This window comes from Dermacentor albipictus, chromosome 1 (assembly GCF_038994185.2).
Source record: "Dermacentor albipictus isolate Rhodes 1998 colony chromosome 1, USDA_Dalb.pri_finalv2, whole genome shotgun sequence".
Taxonomy (NCBI): Eukaryota; Metazoa; Arthropoda; class Arachnida; order Ixodida; family Ixodidae; genus Dermacentor; species Dermacentor albipictus.
The window spans coordinates 175275416-175295845 of record NC_091821.1 but is presented as its reverse complement, the minus strand read 5'-3'; the positions used below and the strand labels follow the sequence as shown (position 1 = coordinate 175295845).

At 42.8% G+C, this 20430-nt stretch overlaps 1 protein-coding gene across 3 annotated transcripts in view; it reads right to left on the bottom strand.

Annotated features, from left to right (window-relative positions):
• LOC135897775 (solute carrier family 66 member 2) overlaps positions 1-20430 on the bottom strand; it is a 61071-nt gene that overhangs the window by 19499 nt on the left and 21142 nt on the right. For 2 of the 3 annotated variants that reach the window (XM_065426483.2, XM_065426484.2), the window contains exon 4: positions 16360-16428. The exons of the other annotated variant lie outside the window; for it this stretch is intronic. In XM_065426483.2, the coding sequence (XP_065282555.1) occupies positions 16360-16428 (69 nt within the window). The remainder of the gene's footprint in view (positions 1-16359; positions 16429-20430) is intronic. 3 annotated transcript variants of the gene reach the window in all.

The window sequence follows — 20430 nt, the reverse complement described above, 5'->3', positions numbered from 1 at the left end:
TTGTGAGGTTGACCAGATTGTTCAGTGGCACCGATACGTGCGATAAGTACGCCACTGCGATAGGTTGAAAACATGCTGTTCGTGTAGTTAGGCCACTTAAGTTATGTTCGTCTGTTTTCATTTGTTGTTTGCATCGTCGACGATACTTTGTTTTGCAACAACAATGGTACTCTGGTCTTGTCGGCATTCGGGGTGAAATGGATAGCTGTTTGGAAGGGTGGTTGGAACTGTTTTGTCAAAATAGGGAAATCAAAGATCAGGGTTCATTTTGACTCAGTAATAGCCTGGCGAGTCAGGGGTGAAGAGCCTGCGCTTACGCGTGGTGCAGCGCTGTGTTGTTTTGTTTGTTTGACGTATGTTCTCCAGGGCCCAGGATCCCGAAGTTCGTCAAACGAGGCTCGACACCAGTACCCTGCTGGTTCTTTCAGCGTTCCTCATGGCCAGCGAATTGAGTTCACCGGCCATTCAGAACAACCGGGGCGAGGACGAGCTGTTAGATATGGGGCTGTTTCCTGCGCCTACTTCGAGTTCCCCCGGACCACACCGAATCGCAGCACATTTCAGAGTAGCGCACGAGCCAACAAGTTCACATGCCAACAAGTTCGTACGCCACCGGTGGAGCCGTGCCGCCGGGATTAGAAGGGGCCCTCGGACAATGGAGCCCAATCGTCCCCCTTCTTCGCCTTTGAAGAAGGCATTTGCTACCACAGCGGGGCCGTACCGCCGCGACTGGGTGAGCCCTCGGACAATGGGGCCCAGCGTCCCCCTTTTCCGCCTTTGAAGAGCGCATTGCAAGTCAGAAGGCAAGACCGCAGGGAGCCGCCTGGTGTGGCACCGCGGCACAGGCGCCAACCATTGGCCGAAAATGGCGTCATCTGAGCGGACTCTCTCATTGGCCGAACATGACGCAACTTCCAGTCTTCGAAGGGTTTAAAAGAAGCATTCCAGAGAGACCAGAGCATTTCCTTGATTGACCTCTCTCGAACTTCTTGCCGCGGGCCGCAGCGTCCGAGTTGCTGCCGGCCTGTAATGACTGTACAACTGTTACTTGTCTCTCACCTCCTTGTAAATAATGTAAAATAAACCCTCCCAAGTTTGGTTTTCATCCCGAAGTCCATCCTTCAATCCCTACAGTGGACAGCCTTGGTGGAGAGCCAGCTGGGGGAATGAAACCAGCTGCCCCAACTGGGGTTCTAGAATCTACTTTTTTTTAATGGCTTGAAGAGCTGCGAAAGGATGGCAGAGTGACCCATTTGTGAATATTTGTAAATAGTTCTCTGTTACTATATTTATGTGACAGCCTCAGGGAGGTGAAGCACCGAAACGTGGCAGGTAATGCATGGGTGTGGGCACCATTGCATTTGTGGCAGTGCAACGGGTACATGGAGTGAAAAGCAACATGTTTCACTGTTGTGTGGGAGGGGGTTGACTTTGCAAAGTCACAATGAGCCGAGTCAAAACAGCAAGCCAACCATGTATAATATGGTTACAGTTGTGTTGAAAGTACCAATCCCTGGAGTTGGAGGAATGTGACTGCGCGCCACTCAGACAAATATTGGCCAGCCATCAGAGTGCCAAAACTTTCATTAAGCCAATTCACTCTCTCTGACTTGGCACGGAATTTAACAGCGACTATTCACATATCACCTACTCTTCCGCATCTTGTCTGCTAGGTACACATCGCACCATAGAAAACCACTTTGCTTGATTTTGCGAATGGAAAGTGTACGTTCACAGGAGGATTATCTGCTGGTATCGAGGTCCTATGGCAATGCACCAGTGAAGACTATTGTTAGTGCATCTGGCTGAACTCACAGGGCCCGTCTATACTGAGACAGCACTCACTTGTGCATCATCACACTTTGAGATAGCAGGCCGTTTCTGCTCAGAAAGCCCTCAGGGAATTCTCTTCTTGTGATCGGACAAGTATCAGGTAGGCACACTAGGCTGGTGTCTGCCTCACAATTCACTACCGATTTCTATCTCTTTCCTTCTTTTCCCCCTTATTCACTGTTTTTTCTAGACACCACTTGGGCCTCAACACATGCCTCAGTGCACCATAATCCTTTTGCTTGTATGTAATGTAGATGTTTTCTGTTCCAAATGCATTTTGCGCCCGTTTTCCCTACTGCTTTGGTATGGTTTTCCCTACTGCCAGCGTCATGGCAGCCAGGGCAGCAAGGCGGAAAATCAAGCTGTGACGAAAGCGCCCGTCGAAGAATCATGGTCATTCCATGGTGCAGACACTGCCAGAAGCACCAGCACCTTAGGTCGGTGGCGGCCGGTGTCAAAGTGCCATGTCACATACGTGGCATGCAAACCTGCTGTCCAATCTTTTAGGAGAACTATCATGTTTGTGTTTCAAGGTCTTTCTATGCTTTTTTAAGCTTTCTTTTTTTATTGTGTCCATGAATGCTTGTGTTAGACTTCACGCTGAGGCATGGATTCATGTTGCTTTCTGTGCATGTCCAACACATGTATACTATATGCTAGTGTCTTGTTGTGAGGCCACTGATTTTGTATGTACTATGCTAATTAGGAGGTTGGGTGTTGCATAGCAGTCACCTTGTTTTGTTTTTTCAGTGACCAGCACTGGAGCAGCCAGCCTTGCATTGGTAGGGGACATGACATGAAATTTTCGAGTTTGAATCATGCATTGCATGTTAAACAACATGCACCCCATAGCAAGCTGGCAAAATCTGAGCGCATTTGGTGTGGTACAAAATTTATATTTGATTATTTTTTACGTCACAATTAAATATTAAAATTCAATTATGGTGTTTTACGTGGCAAAACCACTTTCTGATTTCGAGGCACGCCGTAGTGGAGGACTCCGGAAATTTCGACCGCCTGGGGTTTTTTAACGTGCACCTAAATCTAAGTACCACGGGTGTTTTCTCATTTCGCCCCCATCGGTCACAATTAAACCTTACAGCAGTCAGGCAATATTAACAGGTGATGAAATGAAGTGCGTCCTGCATGGTCAATAGGTGCTGTCCCAATCGCACCCCATGCAACGACTCCCTCAGACTAACAGAAGGTGATCTCGAAGGTCACATTTTTGTGTGCTGCAAGTGCTGGAAGTGATTGTAGGGGCCAGAAACGTGTCCTGGTTGCCATATTGTAGATACCGCCTCTGTGTGCCGTGCATGCTATACACATTGTTTCATTACGGAAGTGCGCCTTGACAGTCCGACCAAGATAGCTTCTGCAGCTGCTGTCTGGCTTGTGCTGATTTTATCACTCATGTGAAACGATTGCAGGCACAATGCACCGTCCGAAGAATCCACAAGCTGTTGCTCACTTCCACGGGAATTTTTCTGCTGGAGAACTCACAGAACAGTAGATATGCACCATCTCAGCATGGTGCTTTCATGGTTTCGAAATGTTTCAGAGCAGATGACACAGCGGCTGCGAGCCATGCCAAAATAGCAGTTGTTGTTGGCTGGAGGTAAATAGAGGAAGTTCTTTGGCACACACCATATACAGCTTGAAGAAAGGAACGTGACCATATGTCACTACATTGTTTAAGCCCCATAATCATAGCTTATTCACAGCAGTCATCCGCACACCACTAGGTACAGCTGTTGCTTGTAGAAGCATGCATCGTTTTTCAAAGCACCTCTGTGAGCACAAATGGAACACGCCCAGTGGAGGCACCTGCAGGGGCTTGCAAATAGGACTGGGCAGTGATGCAAAAATTAAATGCTGGTCAACAGCACTCTCCTCCCCACTAATTTATTATTTATTTTTATTTATTTAGAATACTGTAAGCTCTTAGACGCTGTTACAGGGTGGGAATCATACAAACGCAACTTGGACAACTTACATGAAATAAAATTCAAGCTTATGAGGTTATTACAATCAGTTATTGTTCGTACAAATAAAGAGTATTTGAGCAAGTCAACCTTAGAATTACAAGGCATAAATGCAGAAGTAGGGCTCGCATAAGGAGATGTTCTTCCAGGTGGCTGCAAATATGACACAGAACCCAGATTAAATTTATCGTTGTAAATATGAAATAGAAACTTTAGGCCGACTATTTTTCTCCATCGCAGCAAATGGTTATAGGCCTGCTCTCTCTAGCAAGTATGCTATAGACTACTATATTATAAGTTTGTCAATAGGCAGAGTATGTAAATGCTAATCGTTAGATGCATTCAAGTTTTTTTCTTTGGTGTTCTTGGCCTGGAACATATTATTCTTTCATATTCTAAGGCAGGCCATATGATTATTTTGTATGCATTCACTTTGACGCTAGGCGTGGCAGCTGAAATTTTTTTTTTTTCTTAAAAAAACAAGCTTGCATTGGGCCATTTCACAGATGTTGTCTATATGATATTTAAAGGTTTCAAGTAGCAAACAGCCTGAACCATTGCTAATGAATGCGTTGAGGTAGAGTACATGTACTTGTCCCAGTTGTGCTGTGGTAGGAATTTCGGATAATTTCTTTCACAATAAGCTTTTTCATGGGTTTTTCAGGATGGAAAACATTGTGCCAAATAAGTACATAGTGCACAATAAGTTGTACATGCAGTTTTGCTGCAGTGTCACTTTTGAGCACAGCTGAAGTCACAGGACATCAAGCTGCAGTGACTGTTCTGATGCGTGTACACACACTCTACACACACCAGCTTGAAACCATCACTCCCGAATAGTGATGCATCAACAGATTATGCTTATAAAAGGATAAAATCTGTGGCTAGCATTTGCATCAGGAATGACAGCCTGGACCGATTTTGGTACATATGGACACTGGCCATCGTAAGAAGGTCTGCTACAAATGTGCCTCCAAGGAAAATACAGAATTTCTGATAGTGATCAACAGCAAATTAGATGACTGGGTCTCCATAGCTAGTGTGTTTTTAGATGGAGAGATTGGATGGAACGAGAATGTGTAGGCATAAGTGTTGCTTTGCTATTCATATCTGTACGGCAAGCTATAAGTGAGGAAATTATGTCACAAGTATTTATCCACATTCTTCTCATTGCATGTTGTTACTGGCTGTCCATGCCCCATCGACCAATTTTGTTTCATGTATCATCTCTGCAACCTGTTTTAGAGGCAGTGTGTGTCATTCAAGTTTTCATTTAATCATCTATGCCATTTCGTTAGCCACCACAAACGCATTTCAATGCATGTGAATTCTTGTATTTAGCAGTTTTTAATTAAAGAAACAGCCCCAACAACACTTTCAGAGACTCAAAGATTGTTTACTCTTGGTTTCTACATAATTATGCCGAGAACTGTATGCCCTTTCAAGGAGCTGGACCACAAGCTACTCCCAGGAAATGCAGATATGTTCTCAAGGCATTGAATGCTTAAATAATGGCAGAAATGAAGCCTGAACACACAAAGCAAGCCTCCTGGTGACAGTGTACCTCAATGCACAGAATTGTGGCTCATATTACCCAGCTATCTTGGTCGCTTCTCATAGCGTGTTGAAAACTCCAGTGCAACAAGCCTTTAGGTGAATGATGCACTTTCAACATTGCTGCCTGCATTGGTATATTTTGTAAGTGCTGCTGAAGTGCGCACACAATGGGCACAGGCATTACTAAACTAAACTACCATGCAAAACGATTCACATAAATTAAGAAATATGAAGAAATGAAGAGAGGAAGGAGGAGGATGAATGCGATGGCCCCTCGTGGAAACCAGTTTAGGAACCTCTGCAGTAAGAGATTCTCCCCAAGCTGTGACCTTTCTGTTGGCACATTTAGAAAAAAAATAGGGAGACTATGAAAACATCAACACAGCTGCATTTTCATGGCATAAAGCACAGTGCTCTATTTGCACCAATAGATTCACGGAGGTAAATGAACTCAAATCCTTGTGCCACTCCACCAAAGTTGGAAAGCAAGGAGCAATTTACAGCACTAGCTACATATACAATAGGCCACTACAACAGCTGCATAAATAAAGTGAGTTCTACTTGAAGAAAACAACCAGCAGAAAATGCAACATCCCTGGACAGGTCAGACTTGTCACTGGGTGGTAAATGCTGCAATTCCTGGACAGCAAGGCTGACAGGCAGCATGGAAAGCAGTTAAAAGTTAAAACTGAACTGCAGAAAGGCAAGGCTTGTCAGTTGATGAAACCAAACAAGCAAATACATAGTCAATAAATCCAACAATAGTAAGGAACACCAAACATCTTTAACCCCTTGCGCAATGACATTACAAAGTTGTACTCTTCCCAGTGAATTCCGAAGTCATTATAGCCAATAAATATGCTCACACATGCCAATCAAATGAATGGTAAAGTGCCAAATTCTGATTTCCATAGTTCCATTGCAAGTTTTCTAGCTTCATCTTTTCTTATTCCTTCTTGATTAGCACTAACGTTGTGTGCATCATTTTCAAAAGGTAGGGAATGTGTAGTCTGCTTCTGCAGAGGGCAGCTTGTCTAAAAAATGAAAATTATCTCAAGTTTGTGCCTGTCTGCACTCATACACACAATCATCTTTATTGCTGTTGTTCAGTGCTCTATACTCCGATTCATACATAGCAGATAACCATATGAAGGCTCGAGAGACTTATCACGCTGCACACATTCACAATCAAAAATAGTGAATTACATACAAATGAACCATATAGGTATGTACCATGTACTTCGAAGTACACCGTCTCATATGTTCATGTCGCAAAATACGATGCAATTAATTATGTGCAGACATCACAGATCTGAACTAGCAAGGTGACACATTTCTACGGCCAGCAGCCACATGTGTACTGTTTATGCTCGTGAACAAAACATAGTATGTGGCATACTGAAAGCACAAATATGCACAAATAATGCAACTGCAGTATTTGCATACCTTCTGCTGCATTGCCTGCTGAGTATGAAATGGAGTAGAGATGTACCTTATCATGAGCAAATTTTCACTGCTCCGTCTGACGAGTGCTGCACTGCAGCTGTATATAAAAAGATGAAAGTTTTCAGTCTCCTAAATTGTTTTTATGCACTGTGTGACATCTACCTTCATTAAAAAGTGGTATAATAGAACATATACAAGTGCTAGACATAGCATTTGCCAAAGCTATGATGTGTGCTGTTTAATAGTGCAAGGGCCAACTATGGCCAAAGAGCACCATGATATATGGTGATGAATTATCTATGTATTATGTATGAAATGATCAAACTAATTGCAAATGGCAGATGTATGTGGCTGCAAAGAGGCCTAAAAACAGGCTGTTGTTTACCACATATAAGCATCAAAATGATGACAATGACATATGCTGTAAGGTGAGCATAAAGGTTTCGCTACGAAAAAGTGACATAATTAAATGTATACAAGCAGTACTGCCTCCACTGGGCTCTTGAAGTTAAGGGCTGAGAGGCATGTTCTCTGAAAATTGACACTGTGGCTACAGCCTCGAAGGTGAAACTGTGCCACACATGACCCAGCCAAATTATTTTTAAGATGTTAACCTCATCTAAAGAGCTAAAAACTGTTTTCAAGTTAACAAGCGGTTTGTGACAAAGAAAAAATGCTGGGCAAAGTGGAATATGCTGACAATATGCAGAATGAAAGTACTTTTTACGCTCAGTTTCTACTTCCCTGCACTGGACAAGGACATGGAAAACTGTAAAACTTTTTGTGTGCAAACAAACAGGGACAAAGAATAGAAGAAACACAAGGACGAGCACTTGAAGCGCTCGTCCTTGTGTTTCTTTTATTCTTTGTCGCTGTTTGTTTGCGCACAAAAAGTTTTAAGATGAATCTGTTCCAACTAGGCCGACTCGCAGTTATGCTTCAGAAAACTGTAAGGCTGTCGCCACACCTTTGACATGACGGAGGATCACTTCTAGTCAGTAGCCAAGAGTGGGTACCGAAGGTATGACCTATTCTTAATCTACAAAGGAGCACTTCCTTGCATTGTGCTGTTTTCTCCCACATCCAGTATCCTAATCAAAGTTTGATCAAGTATAGCTTATTGGACACCTGGGTATCCCACTGTTTCTGCCAGTGCTTCCTGCGCTTATGTCGTAAGTATGATTTAAAGTCTGTGGCTGGAGTGGGTATGTTTGTGTCGGTGTCGCTAAAAACTACTAAGGTAGCGTTTTCATCAGCAGCTTCATTGCTTTTTATACCATTGTGGCCAGGTACCCAGCATAGAATGAGGACTTGTTTACCCATATAAGTTGAGCATAGCAATGTATATAGTTGGTTAAAAAGTGTTTTTATGTTTTAGTAAACTCATTAGGGCTTGGGCTACACTCAATGAATCCGTGAACACAATAGCCCTAGTGAGGTTCGATTGCTTTAGGTTTAACTGCAGAGAGTATCACGCATGCTTTTGCCGTAAAAATATTTGTATGTGGATTCAATGTAACAGATATTAAAAATGGTGGTCTGTGTAAGCAACACCAGCAGGAGACTTAGAAGCATCTGTATAAAATTCAGAAGAGGAATACTTCTCCTGAAGTTCAAAAAAATGCAAATGTATATGTGCCTCAGGTGCTCGTTTTGATATTTCTACAAAAAAGACACTGGATAGTCTGCCACTTCCAAGACGGTGGAAGCCAAGTAGGAGCCATTAGGGCATTCTCTAGAAGAAGGAAGCCTGTTTACCCTGAGAGTGCTTCCAACCGGAGGGACAGAAGAGGCCTAATGGCTGGGCAGTTACGGAACAGCCTTGTCATGTACATGTCATGAATAATGAATAATTAAATGACATGGATTATCTACATATGATTTTACCTTCAAGGCATAGGAGAAGCTTAAGTATGTCCTTTGGAAGTATAGAGACTGTTTGTTAGATTCAACTGGATTCTGAGGTTTTATGTGCCAAAACCACGATTTGATTATGAGGCATGCTGTAGTGGAAGCTCCAGATTAATTCTGACCACCAGGGAATCTTTTTAACGTGCCCCCAATGCATGGGACATGGGCGTTTTTGCATTTCGACCCCATCGAAATGAGGTGGCCGCCGCCGGCATTTGGTTTTTTAGCTTCAACATACAGGCTTTGTACAGGACTATTCCTGAAGGCACCTGTAACAAGTAGAGTACCCAAGCAGTGGATAGGACTTAACATTTTCAAGGCACTAGGCATAGAAGAATTATAGACTATGGCTCTATAGTCAAGGCATGAATGTATTAGACTTTTGTACAAACTTATGAGACATCTCCTGTCACTTCCCCAGGATGTGCGTGACAAGAGCTTCAGCAGATTAATAGTCTTGAGGCACTTCGTTTCAAGATATTTCAAACGGGAGATAAAGGTTAGTTTACTGTCAAAGATAATACCTAAGAATTTATGTTCAGAGCTCACAGATAGTTGTTCTCCATGAAGATTTATCACAGGGTCCGCTATTACACCTCTCTTGTTTGAGAAGAGGATGCAGATACTTTTTTGAGGGTTTAGATAAAAACTGTTCTCGTCCACCCACTTAGAAAATTTATTTAAACAAAGCTGTACTTGTTGCTTGCAGATATGACAGTTACATTATTTGTAACCTATTGGGATGTCATCCAAATATACAGAATAAGAACATTGTACGTGGTATGACAGTATGAAGCGAGTTCGTTTTGATACTAAGTAGAGTACAGCTCAGCCGACCGCCTTGTAGTAAACCAGCCTTTTCCGTAAATGGACGAGACAGCATGTTACTAACTATAACAAAGAACGTGTGATAAGATAAGTAACTATGAATCACATTCAGCAGGCTTCCTCAAACTCCCATTCCAGCCAGATCGCGGAGAATTCCAAAACACCAAGTTGTGTCGTATGCCTTCTCCATATCTAAGACTATTGATAAGAAAAACTGTTTATGCATAGAGGCATCATGGATGTTAGTTTCGATGCGGACAAGGTGATCGGTTATAGATCTACCTTCCCTGAAACCACACTGCAGGGGGTCTAATATTTCGTTGCTTTCAAGAAAATGAAGGAGGCGCCAGTTGACCGTTTTCTCAAACAGTTTGCCCAGGCAACTTGTCAAGGCTATAGGCCTATAACTGCTGGCCGAAGTCGGGTCTATGCAGTCTTTGAGAATCGGAATGATTATTGCTTCTTTCCAGGCAGACAGAATGTGCCAGCAGAAAATATGACATTAAAGAGTGACAATATCGTTTTGAGGGTTTCAGGGTTTAAGTGTCTGATCATGTTGTAAACTATCTAACCATTTCCTGGAGCCCACTTGTTACAATGTTTAGGTGAGGGCTGAAACTCCACCAAGTTAATTGCATGATTGTATTGTTCATTTCTTGTTCCTCTCCAATCCAGAGGCAGTCACTCTGCTTGTCTCAGATATCTACAGAAAGTATCTGAATAATGGGATGAACTGGAAATAAGCTTAATGTGGGATGCCAGAAAATCAGCCTGGCTTTTGAGATTATCTCCTTGTGTGTTTACTAACGGCAGAGGTTGAGTCTGCTGGCCATTTAATATATGAACTCTGTTCCAAGCTCTCTTTTTGTCTGTATGAGAGTTTTTTGCCCAAAATGTATTTTTTGCCAGCTTTCCCTTTTGGCACAGTGGCGCATTCTTCTACCCTCAGACTTTTCTTGAAGATGATCACATCCTCTTTAGTTGGAGAGTTGCAAAGGTGACTCCAAGCCTCATTTTGATTTTTGTGTGCTGCCTTAAACTCGTCATTTCACCAGAGGACGCACTGGTTAGATGACGATCCATTTGTCTCAGGGATACCTATTGACGCATCATCCATTATAAACACCGTCAAATATGAACTGAGTCATTGATAGGAAGTGTATAGATGTTATCCTACATCAGATTAGTCAGGTCCCTGTATCATTTCCTGTCGGCACAATCGACTTTCCACAGGGGCACATGTGGAAAGCACTCATCATCTTTTGATAGTGTTATGACAATGGAGAAATGGTCGCTCTCGTGTGGATTTTTAATCACGTTCCACTCCAGGTATGGCACGAGTGTACCTGATGTGATGCTTAAATTTATAGGTGAGAATATTTTGTTTGCCATGCTGTAGAAAGTGGGCTCTTTCTTGTTTATTAAGCATGCACCTGTGGAGAAGAGGAAGTTTTCTATTAGGCACCCACTCACATCATAACGAGAATCTCCCCAAAGGTTGTTATGTGCATTTAAATCTCCTACTACAATATAAGGCTTGGCAAGTTCAGCAACAAAGCTGTGGAATATTGTTTTGGAAAGTTGATAGCTGGGAGGGATGTATAGAGAACTAATTGTGACTACCTAGCTTATCAAACGGCACAGCTCTGATTGCAAGTGCCTCAAGGGGCATTTGCAGCTGTAAATGCTGGCAGGCAACATTCTTATCTACTACAGCCATGCCACCCAACGAGGTGAGGGTGTCATTGCGGTCTTTGCGGTAAGTGACATATTGTCAGAGAAAGCTGGGCGAATGATTGAGGTGTGTCTCTTGAACACACAGCACCCTTGGATTAAAGTTATGTTGGAGTTCCTTAATGTCATCGAGATTGTGGAGCAAGCCCGTGACATTCCACTGTTATATCTGTGCACCCATATTGCAGGTGCTGTGTATCTAAGAGAGATGGATTAACTTAGGTCACGAGACCTTTCCGGGCCCTATGATACGAGATTTTTCTTTTTTTCGTGACGTGCTCCAACCAGCTACGCCATTCCCTAGGCACCTGAGATGCTGGAGTAACGGTGGTTGCATCCATCGCCTCTTCAGAGGCGTTGGATGCTACCTGCTGAGTGGGCACACTTGCGGGGTTTTCGGGCCTGTCTGCATGGGCAGTGACCCTTGGTCCAGTAGGCCTGGAGGTCAGCTGGCCCTCTATTGCAGGGGGCACAACAGCACTGGCTGCTCCTACCAGGGGGGCTGATTGCATAACCCCCGTCACACTGCGTGTGACTCGGGCGGCCGCCGTAGGATGTGGCACTGCCCCCTGGTGCATCACATCAGCGTAGGACGGATTAGACTGATTGTGGACAGAAAAATGCTTGCGCACTTCTTGGAAGGAAATGTTTAGTTTCACCTTGAGTTACAGTACTTCTTTCTCTTTCTTCTATGACGGGCACGATCGCAAATAGGCTGGGTGGTCTTCGTCACAGTTGGAACAGTGAGTTGCACAAGTGCAGATGTCTGAGGATGTCGTTAGACACACATTCTGCACAAGCAAAGTGCCCTTGGCAGCATTGCGACCCATGCCCAAAATGCTGATACTTGAAGTATCGGCATGGATTGGGCATGTGCGGCCGTACACAGAGCTTACAATATCCAGTTTCAATTGACTCAGGGTTAGTTCCAAAGGAAATGATTACATGCTCAGTTGGAATTTCCTTAACACCGCGCCTTAACTTAATTCTTTGGGCATACTTAGACAGGGATTTCACCAAATGCAACCAGTTTCGAAAGATTGTTGTATTGAAGCTTGTCACACACTTCTTAAAGAAGGTCGCCGCTTCCCTACTTAGTTACTTTGTAAGCTTAACCGATGGCTTCTGTCAAACATTTTGCGACAACAAATGGAGATATTGTGCAGTCAGTCTAGCTTTCATGTTGACTATGCATTACGTGGTACATGGAAAATGTTTTTTTCGGTGTCAAGAAAATGTTGAAGGTTTCATTGGTGCGCCCCCTCTTCAGGGAGTGATCAGGGAGTGGAGGGAAACTTGAAGTCATAGTTAATATCACTATATTTGGCAGGAATGCCCGCCCCACCCACCTCGGAGCCCAACCAGGAGACATCACAAGACTAGAAGCATTCTATTCTGTGTTCGCCAACGGCACATTCCCACTATAACCCAACATGAATAACCTAGATTGGTTATAAACGAGAAAAGGGGGGGTTAACCGAGAGGCCCGATTTTTATTAGGCATATCGTAAGAAGCCAACAAAGTAACTTCCCCTATGTTGTCCTTGGTGTCACTGTTTGTTGGCTTCTTACGATATGACTAGATTGGCTATGTCACACAAGGTTAACCCTCGCTGCCTGGAAAATCAGAAGTAAAACGAAGTGAAAAGAGGACAAGATAGACTGAAAGTGAGAGAAAAAAAAGAAAGGTCAAGATTGGAGAGGAGAATAGGAAAAGGCAACTACCAATGGTGCCATGCACATGAATCTGAGGTCAAAAGGGTGTGTTGCCTCCGTCAGAGGGGCCATAAAGGTCCAGGCACCCAGCATCGGCTTAACCCTCAGGATCCCCTTTCCGCAGACACAGCTAAGCCATGCACGGTGGTTAAATGCAGAGGAGGGGTTCAAGCCCCACGTGCTCAGGTACGTGGTGTTGCAACACATTTGTCAAAGCTGTACTTCCACTTCAAGACCTTTCCCTCAAAAGTATTCATGCATGATGCAGCAGCCTTTACCCATTATGAATGCATGAAGATGCAAAAGCAAAACATCTAGCAGTCACAGGATCTATTCCCAGGCTTTGAGTGCATACCATCTTGTATGAAGGAGAAAGAATTCCTGTACTATCTGCAAAAAAAAAATGTGCCTGGAACTTGTATTCTGTCAAGGAGAACAGCCATTTGGTAGAAGGTTAATTGAAGAGCACACATTTTCCAGTTGCTTCTGCACAGATAGTACATAAAATACTAGAAGAAAACACAACGTGCCACTTGTTGGGACCAATGGAACACCCTTCACATTTTAGATGAATTGCTATAGTTAGGCTACAGCTATGGCTGCCCTTAAGGACTGTGTAAAGAACGATAGAAGGAAAAACGTTAGGTGTAACGTTAAGGGACAGGGAGAGAGCAGTGTGGATAAGAGAGCAAATGGGGATAGCCAATGTTCTAGTTGACATAAAGAGAAAAGAATGGAGCTGGGCAGGCAATGTAATGTGTAGGGGTAGATAACCAGCAGACCGTTAGAGTTACAGAATGGGTGCCAAGGGAAGGAAACCACAGTCGAGGGCAGCAGAGAACTAGATGGGGTGATGAAATCGGGAAATTTGCAGGCAGAAGGTGGAATCAGCTAGCGCAAGACATGGGTTATTGGAGATCACAGTAAGAGGTCTTCGTCCTGCAGTGGGCATAAAGATAGGCTGATGATGATGGCTGCCCAATTCCCCTACATGTATGTATTTTTAATACTCATCAGTAGAAATACCTAATTTAACCTTGAAAACCTTAACCAACAACCCTCTTGACCTTAAATGATGAAAAAGTTCAACACTTTAGTATAAGAGCATTTTCACAGAAGTGGCATCAAGACCTTGGTTGTTCTGTCACTCAAAACACTTTTTTTATGAGGGGGAGGGGGGGGGGGCTCAGAAAGAAAGCTGTACATTCCTGAAAACATTCCATCCAAAAGTGAGAAAAAAAAAGATATGTTCATTGAAGCTTTATCCTGGTTTTTAAAGGGTCTAAATGTTGCAATTTGCATGTTATAATTATTTTGTAATAGACCACTCCTCTTCTTTATGGTTTTTATGCACCTGAGGTGTAGAAACTATCCTCACCAGCAAACATAATTATGATAAGAAATTACATTCCCATTATTCATTGCTGAACTAAGATCTTTGAAGATGCTGTGTTATACAAAACAGTAATCTACAGCTTCTGTACTACCAAAACCAGTCTTTTTGCCTTCCTTATTAATAAAGTGGTATAGAATGGTGTCCTAACCAACCACTATGAAGTCCGATTGTATACAGTGGTTAAAGAACAGTTTGATTAGTTTAGTTAGAACACCTTTTTTACCCATGCATTATGGTTCACCGGCTGCAACATTTCACTGCTCTTCACGGGTACGATTACCAGCTTCAGCATCCAGGCTTTTATGGCATAAAATGTGAAAACACCCACGTATTAAGATTTCAATGCAGGTTAAGGAAATCCAGCAGGTAAAAATTCATATGGCCTTCCTCACAAGTAGGGTTCTGCGATTTCGGATTAATCTGATAAAATCCGCAAAACACTCCCCAGTAAAAAAAAAAATGGCATTAGGATTTATCCGAAAAACTCCAAATTTCAGAGCCCTGAATTATGCTTACATGGCTATGCCATGAAAACATTCGTAAAAAAGTGTTAGAAGCTGAACTCGTTCATTGTGACAACAAACTCCTTGTACGACCTGCTCATATATGTCTCAGGTGCCTGAAAAAAAATTTTGACTAACCACTCTCAATAATTAGGGAAATCTACTAGAGGCTAGTCTACTCTTCTGCATGACGTGTACCGTCTCTTTGCTGTGCACCTGCAGGGGCTGCTAAGTTGAAGAAACGACACATCTGGAACAACCTTTGGCGTAGATGTTGGCTGCATGCTTCACATTGTAGACAAGGAGAAGGGCTGTGGATTTATTGACAGCTTCTGAGAGCACTAGGTTGCTGTTTCAGAGAAGCAGAGCTGTGTTGTGCAGCAAAACACTGCTCACGACTTGCACTACACCAGCAAGTCATTGTGGTGTCAGATTGTGAACACACAAAGTCAAAACCTCCAGCATCATTCAACATGTATGGACAATTCTTGGCAGTTTTGCCACCAGGGCATGACACTATCTTGCTGGAAAGACAGTTTTTTGAATATCAGGCTTATGCTGTTGGAAGAAATCGATGAGCCCATAGCGTCATGGAAAATGCATGTATGAGGCTGGCCCATCTTTTATCGTCCTGTACTGGGGATCTACTGGATTTTCCTCTAGCTTGCACAAGTGTTAAAAGGGCGTGCCACAAGGACCCATTCCAACATCGGTGAATATGCATTATATACTACAGTAAATGGTGATGGCAACAAACCCTTCTGCTATTGTAAATGTTGAATGTAAATAAAAAATTTTCCTGCAGATATACTGCCATTATATTTAAATTTCCTTCTTTCTCTCATTTTTTTTTTTTTTTTGAAGTCAAATCTGCTTTTGAGCTACGGGTGAAACTAAAAGGTAAATCATGCTCAAAGGCAGAAAAATTCCAGCTTTCATTGTGCTGTAAAAAAATAGCTCCTATATTTGCTGGAAAAAATAAACTCCAGAAAACACCCTCCGATCTTGCCTAATATAAACTCCTAAAACGCAGAACCCTACTCATAAGCCAGGTACACACAAATAAATCAACACATGCTTTCCTTATATATGGTTAAAGCAAATGAATGCAGGCAGGCAAGCCCAGCACAACAAAGACACTGACAAACACAGAACAAAGGTTAGCTCAGAGAGACGAGAAAGTAAGCTTCAAGAATGTGAGACGAGAGAACACATGCATGCATGGGGAAAAAAATGTGTGTGGCTGTACACCTCTAGAAAAAAAAAAAACGCACCCCTTTTCTGATCCAGGGGTAAAAACAAAGGTGATGACAGCCATTCCTTGGTAGCAGGAAAGAAAAGAGTTCAACACTGAGCACCAGGCTGAGCAGAGAAGTAAAATGCCATGCAGTAGTGTCCCGCAAGAAGCAGGACAGACTGGTGGTGTGTGAGAAAGACTGGGCACACCTACCCCAAAGGGTGAGGTCTGGATTGGCCACATCCGCCGCCTGGAGGCAGGCAGGGTTTTCACTTGGGTTTTCTAAACCAACCACCAACACAGAGACACCATGTTAGAACCACAGCAACAACAACATAGCACAGGCTCCATGCTCTGGTTAAGTGGTATCTTCAGCAGGTCCCTTCTCTGAAAGCGCCAAACCCAAGCTAAAGATATGGCCCACAGACAGTCACAGCACCCTTAAAGAGCCCCTCACCAGGTCTCGCCATTTGGAGCTGACAAGCACAGAGCATACAATGCGCGATTACGATCGTGTCTGCAAAGTATTACACCGCTATGTGCCGCGAAAAGGTATCAAATTTCAAACCGAATGCTGTTTTCCCTTCTCCTCGCGGCCACCGCACTCCAAACCGGAGAATGATGTGCATGTGCTAGCACGCCTATGTACACGTGTTCATGCTGGAAGTCGCTCGCGGTGAAACGTGACTTCAAGAATTAGACAAGGCAACATCTGTTATTTGTGTAATATATTGCTTGAATAGACGAATTAAAGCTTAGAGAAATAATAAAACACAAGAACTGAATGTCTGCGTGCTTTTGCTTTACTTCGCACAGCAGTAAGAGAGATGTACTTCTGTTTCATCTGCTTGTTCCCACGTCATGCAGCCGTGCACGCACAGACACCAGAAATATGTCATTCTTTACTGGGTTCCAGCGTGGGATCATGCTCTGTGGTCCACTTGTGTCTGCCTCAGTATTCATGTAGCACTGACTTATACTGCGAGTCGGGTGTCCTCATGCACAGAGCTCAAAATCTTGCGCTGCGTGAACCAAGACAATCACAACAGCTCGTGTGCGACACCGTCAGCAAAAGTACGCCACGCCGCAAGAAAGCAACGAGAAAACAAAAATGAAGGCGGGGCCCATGACGTGTGCGTCACGCGATCCATGAAGTCCAGTATGGGAGAACACAGGGGAGGAATTTTGCTTGCAGAGGCTAGACAGGGCAAGTGGAAAGAGTGTCTCGCCTGGCAGTGGAGCTCGCCTCCCGAAATCATGGGTCTGCGGCACTGAAATATTTCTATTTCGGCTGTTAATGAAACAATTTGACAAATTCTTGCGGCAGAACGGGCCCTACAGGGCACGTACAACTTCCAGCGTGTAACCGAAATTTTCTATGTGGCCTGGTGAGGGGCCCTGTTAAACGTGCAAAAAGCTTTTACCACAAGAACCTCGCTTATGAATGCACTACAACATCAGCTGTACTGTACTTACAAGTCGCTTGCAGCACTTCCAAAGGTATGACATGTACACTGGCAATATACTTGCGCAGCGGAATATAGTTCTGGGCGCACCCATCTGAGCATTGGCGGGATTAAATAGTTCTATTTTTGCTTGATACATGGTACGTTACAGTGATATGTGATGTTAGGACCTTTGCGCATGCACATTGGTACCACATATTACTGTGGCAGTGAGCAGACGACATGACGTGGACGAACACATCTCGAGAGGCATTCCGCATTCTTATTAGCTAAAAAGTCCTGCAGATTCCCCAGTGCTGCAAACGACTTGTGAGATAGAGTACAGGCAGTTTTGGCTAGACATCTTCCTTCGTGCATCACACAAATATTATAACACTGGTCAGCAATGGCAGCATTAACCCTAGTCAATATAAGCAAATGGAGGCAGTATTGGCAGAGTGGCAGTAGCTGCAGTCAAACCTCAATATATAACAAGCACAGATGTAACAAGTTATCAGATGCAACACAGTAACATTAAAATATGGCTGGCCATGCCTTATATGTATGGGCTTTCTACTGCCATCACAAAACCAAAAATTCAAGATATGATGCAATATCAGCTACAGTAAAACAAACATTTATTTGCTTGCAGCTCAAATCGCTTATTCTGGTAACTAAAGTGCGGAATCCCCAGGAAGAGCAACTTGTAACTGCAGCTATCCAATTGTTTTAATAAGCTGATAAGCATAAGCATGCATTCTGGATGGGCATGCACATTTTCACCAGCAGCTTGACTTGGCTGGTCTGACATCTGCCAGTCAGGTGCTCGCATACAGCATGATCACGCCAATGGTGTCACCGCCACTATCATTGAATCATGTCGCACGAGTTGCATGTTAACGAAAACATTTAATTTGTGTCTCTCATGTCCCTTGTACCACTACTGCAAGACACGTGACAAGCCAGGAAAAGCATCTCCTCTACAAATGGCAAGAAGCCAGCTTGCCCAAGCAAGCTGCTCAGTGAGCAGTCAGGAAAGGTTTTTTTGGCCCATTAATGGTCTACGGTGCCAATAAATAGCATCATGCTTGCACCTATTTAGCGCTGACCTGATCGCAAATTTGCTTTTGTCGACACCTGTGTGCATTTATAAAAAAAATGTCATAGTGTTAAATGCGACATTGTTATAATGAGGCTCTGCTGTATACAGTAGTGTGTCAGGTTTCTAAACAACATGAAATACTGTCTGCATTTACGATGCACTTTCAAACTTCTGCCATCATCATCATGCTTAAATGGCAGTGACACAGAGCCCTCACATTGAAGCACAGCATTGCTTGTGAGGAGCACTGAGCTGCCCATTAGTGACACTTCTGTCAGAGTAATATAAATGCCTTCCGTTAATTCGACCCTAATGTGATTAACAAAACTGACCTTGTTATCTGGCATAGAAACACATAGCTGATTCCTTTGGCAGTATTTGCCCTATTCTAACATGCCCTCGAATCCAGCACGTGCCGACTTTCTTGGTTTCATTATATTAGGAGAATACTCTACTGAAATAAAGAATGATCTACTAAATTTTATATTTACTTTGCTATATTTCATAATTTGCTATATCAGTGTGCATTATATCGAGGCTTTACTGTATTTAAGCACCTTAACATGATTTAGGAATAAAAATAATATGCTATTCCAATAGGCACCATGATGTAACAGTACTTTTGCATAGAGAAGGTACTGAGCCATTAAAAAGAAAATTAAATTTCAAGCTGCCAAAACCAGACATCCCTTCTTTTCATGAACATTACTATCAATGCTATGTCCTAATAATAAAATAATCTGGAAATTTAAAAACTCTACATCCTGGCTATCGATACCAATGTGATCATTACAATTTTCCTATATTGCAGAGGACATCGTTGACACACTTGACTTTCTATTCTGTATCCACTGAAAAACTTCAAGGTCGCCTCCTCTTTATCCCTACTACACTCATGCAACCATCTTTGTTATCACATTTGAAATTAAAAGCATATACGTATATAATAAAAATAATCAATTCCCTGAAACTAATATAAATCTGATCGAATCAACAGTACAAATAGAAAAATACTGAAAAATGCCAAATGCACTCCTTGTACACTTTAAATCGCACATTTTTATCAGCCGCCTTTTCAACCAGTAATGTACTGAAATGTTCGCAAAATACCTCCAGTGCACAAAAAAGGCCCTCTATCATTATACAAAAACTACCACCCTATATCTATTATACGTGTCCCAATAATGCAACATGTAATCTATTCACGTGTCACGAAACTTTTGCTAACTGTTCATCCAAACCAACATTTTTTTTTTTTATGTGTGATGTACTATCCAACTGGCTTCATTCATACATGATAGCAGCACTAGCCTTGACACAATTGTGCCCATCGACACAGTTTTTCATAGATATTGGAAAAACTTTTGACAAAACTGCTCGCCGATACCTACTACTCTAACTTTCCCATTTAAAACTTAACCACCCCTTGTCCAAAGTTTGGTGCAGAATTTTTTTTGTTTTTTTTTTAACTGGCAGTACTTCGTATGGGCAAACAACCATCAATCAAATATGACTCCAGCTGTCTCAGTCATGCGTCAAGGCACAGTTCCAGGTCCATCACTCTATTTAGTTCATATAAAATGACCTACGAGCTAACTCATCTTATAACATTTGTTATTTGTCAATGAGCATATTATTTACAGCAGGATGCCAACTTTGACAAGTGTCAATGTCATGTGAATCACATTGACAAATGGTAGTTAATACCCAGCAAATATTTCTCAATACTACTAAAGA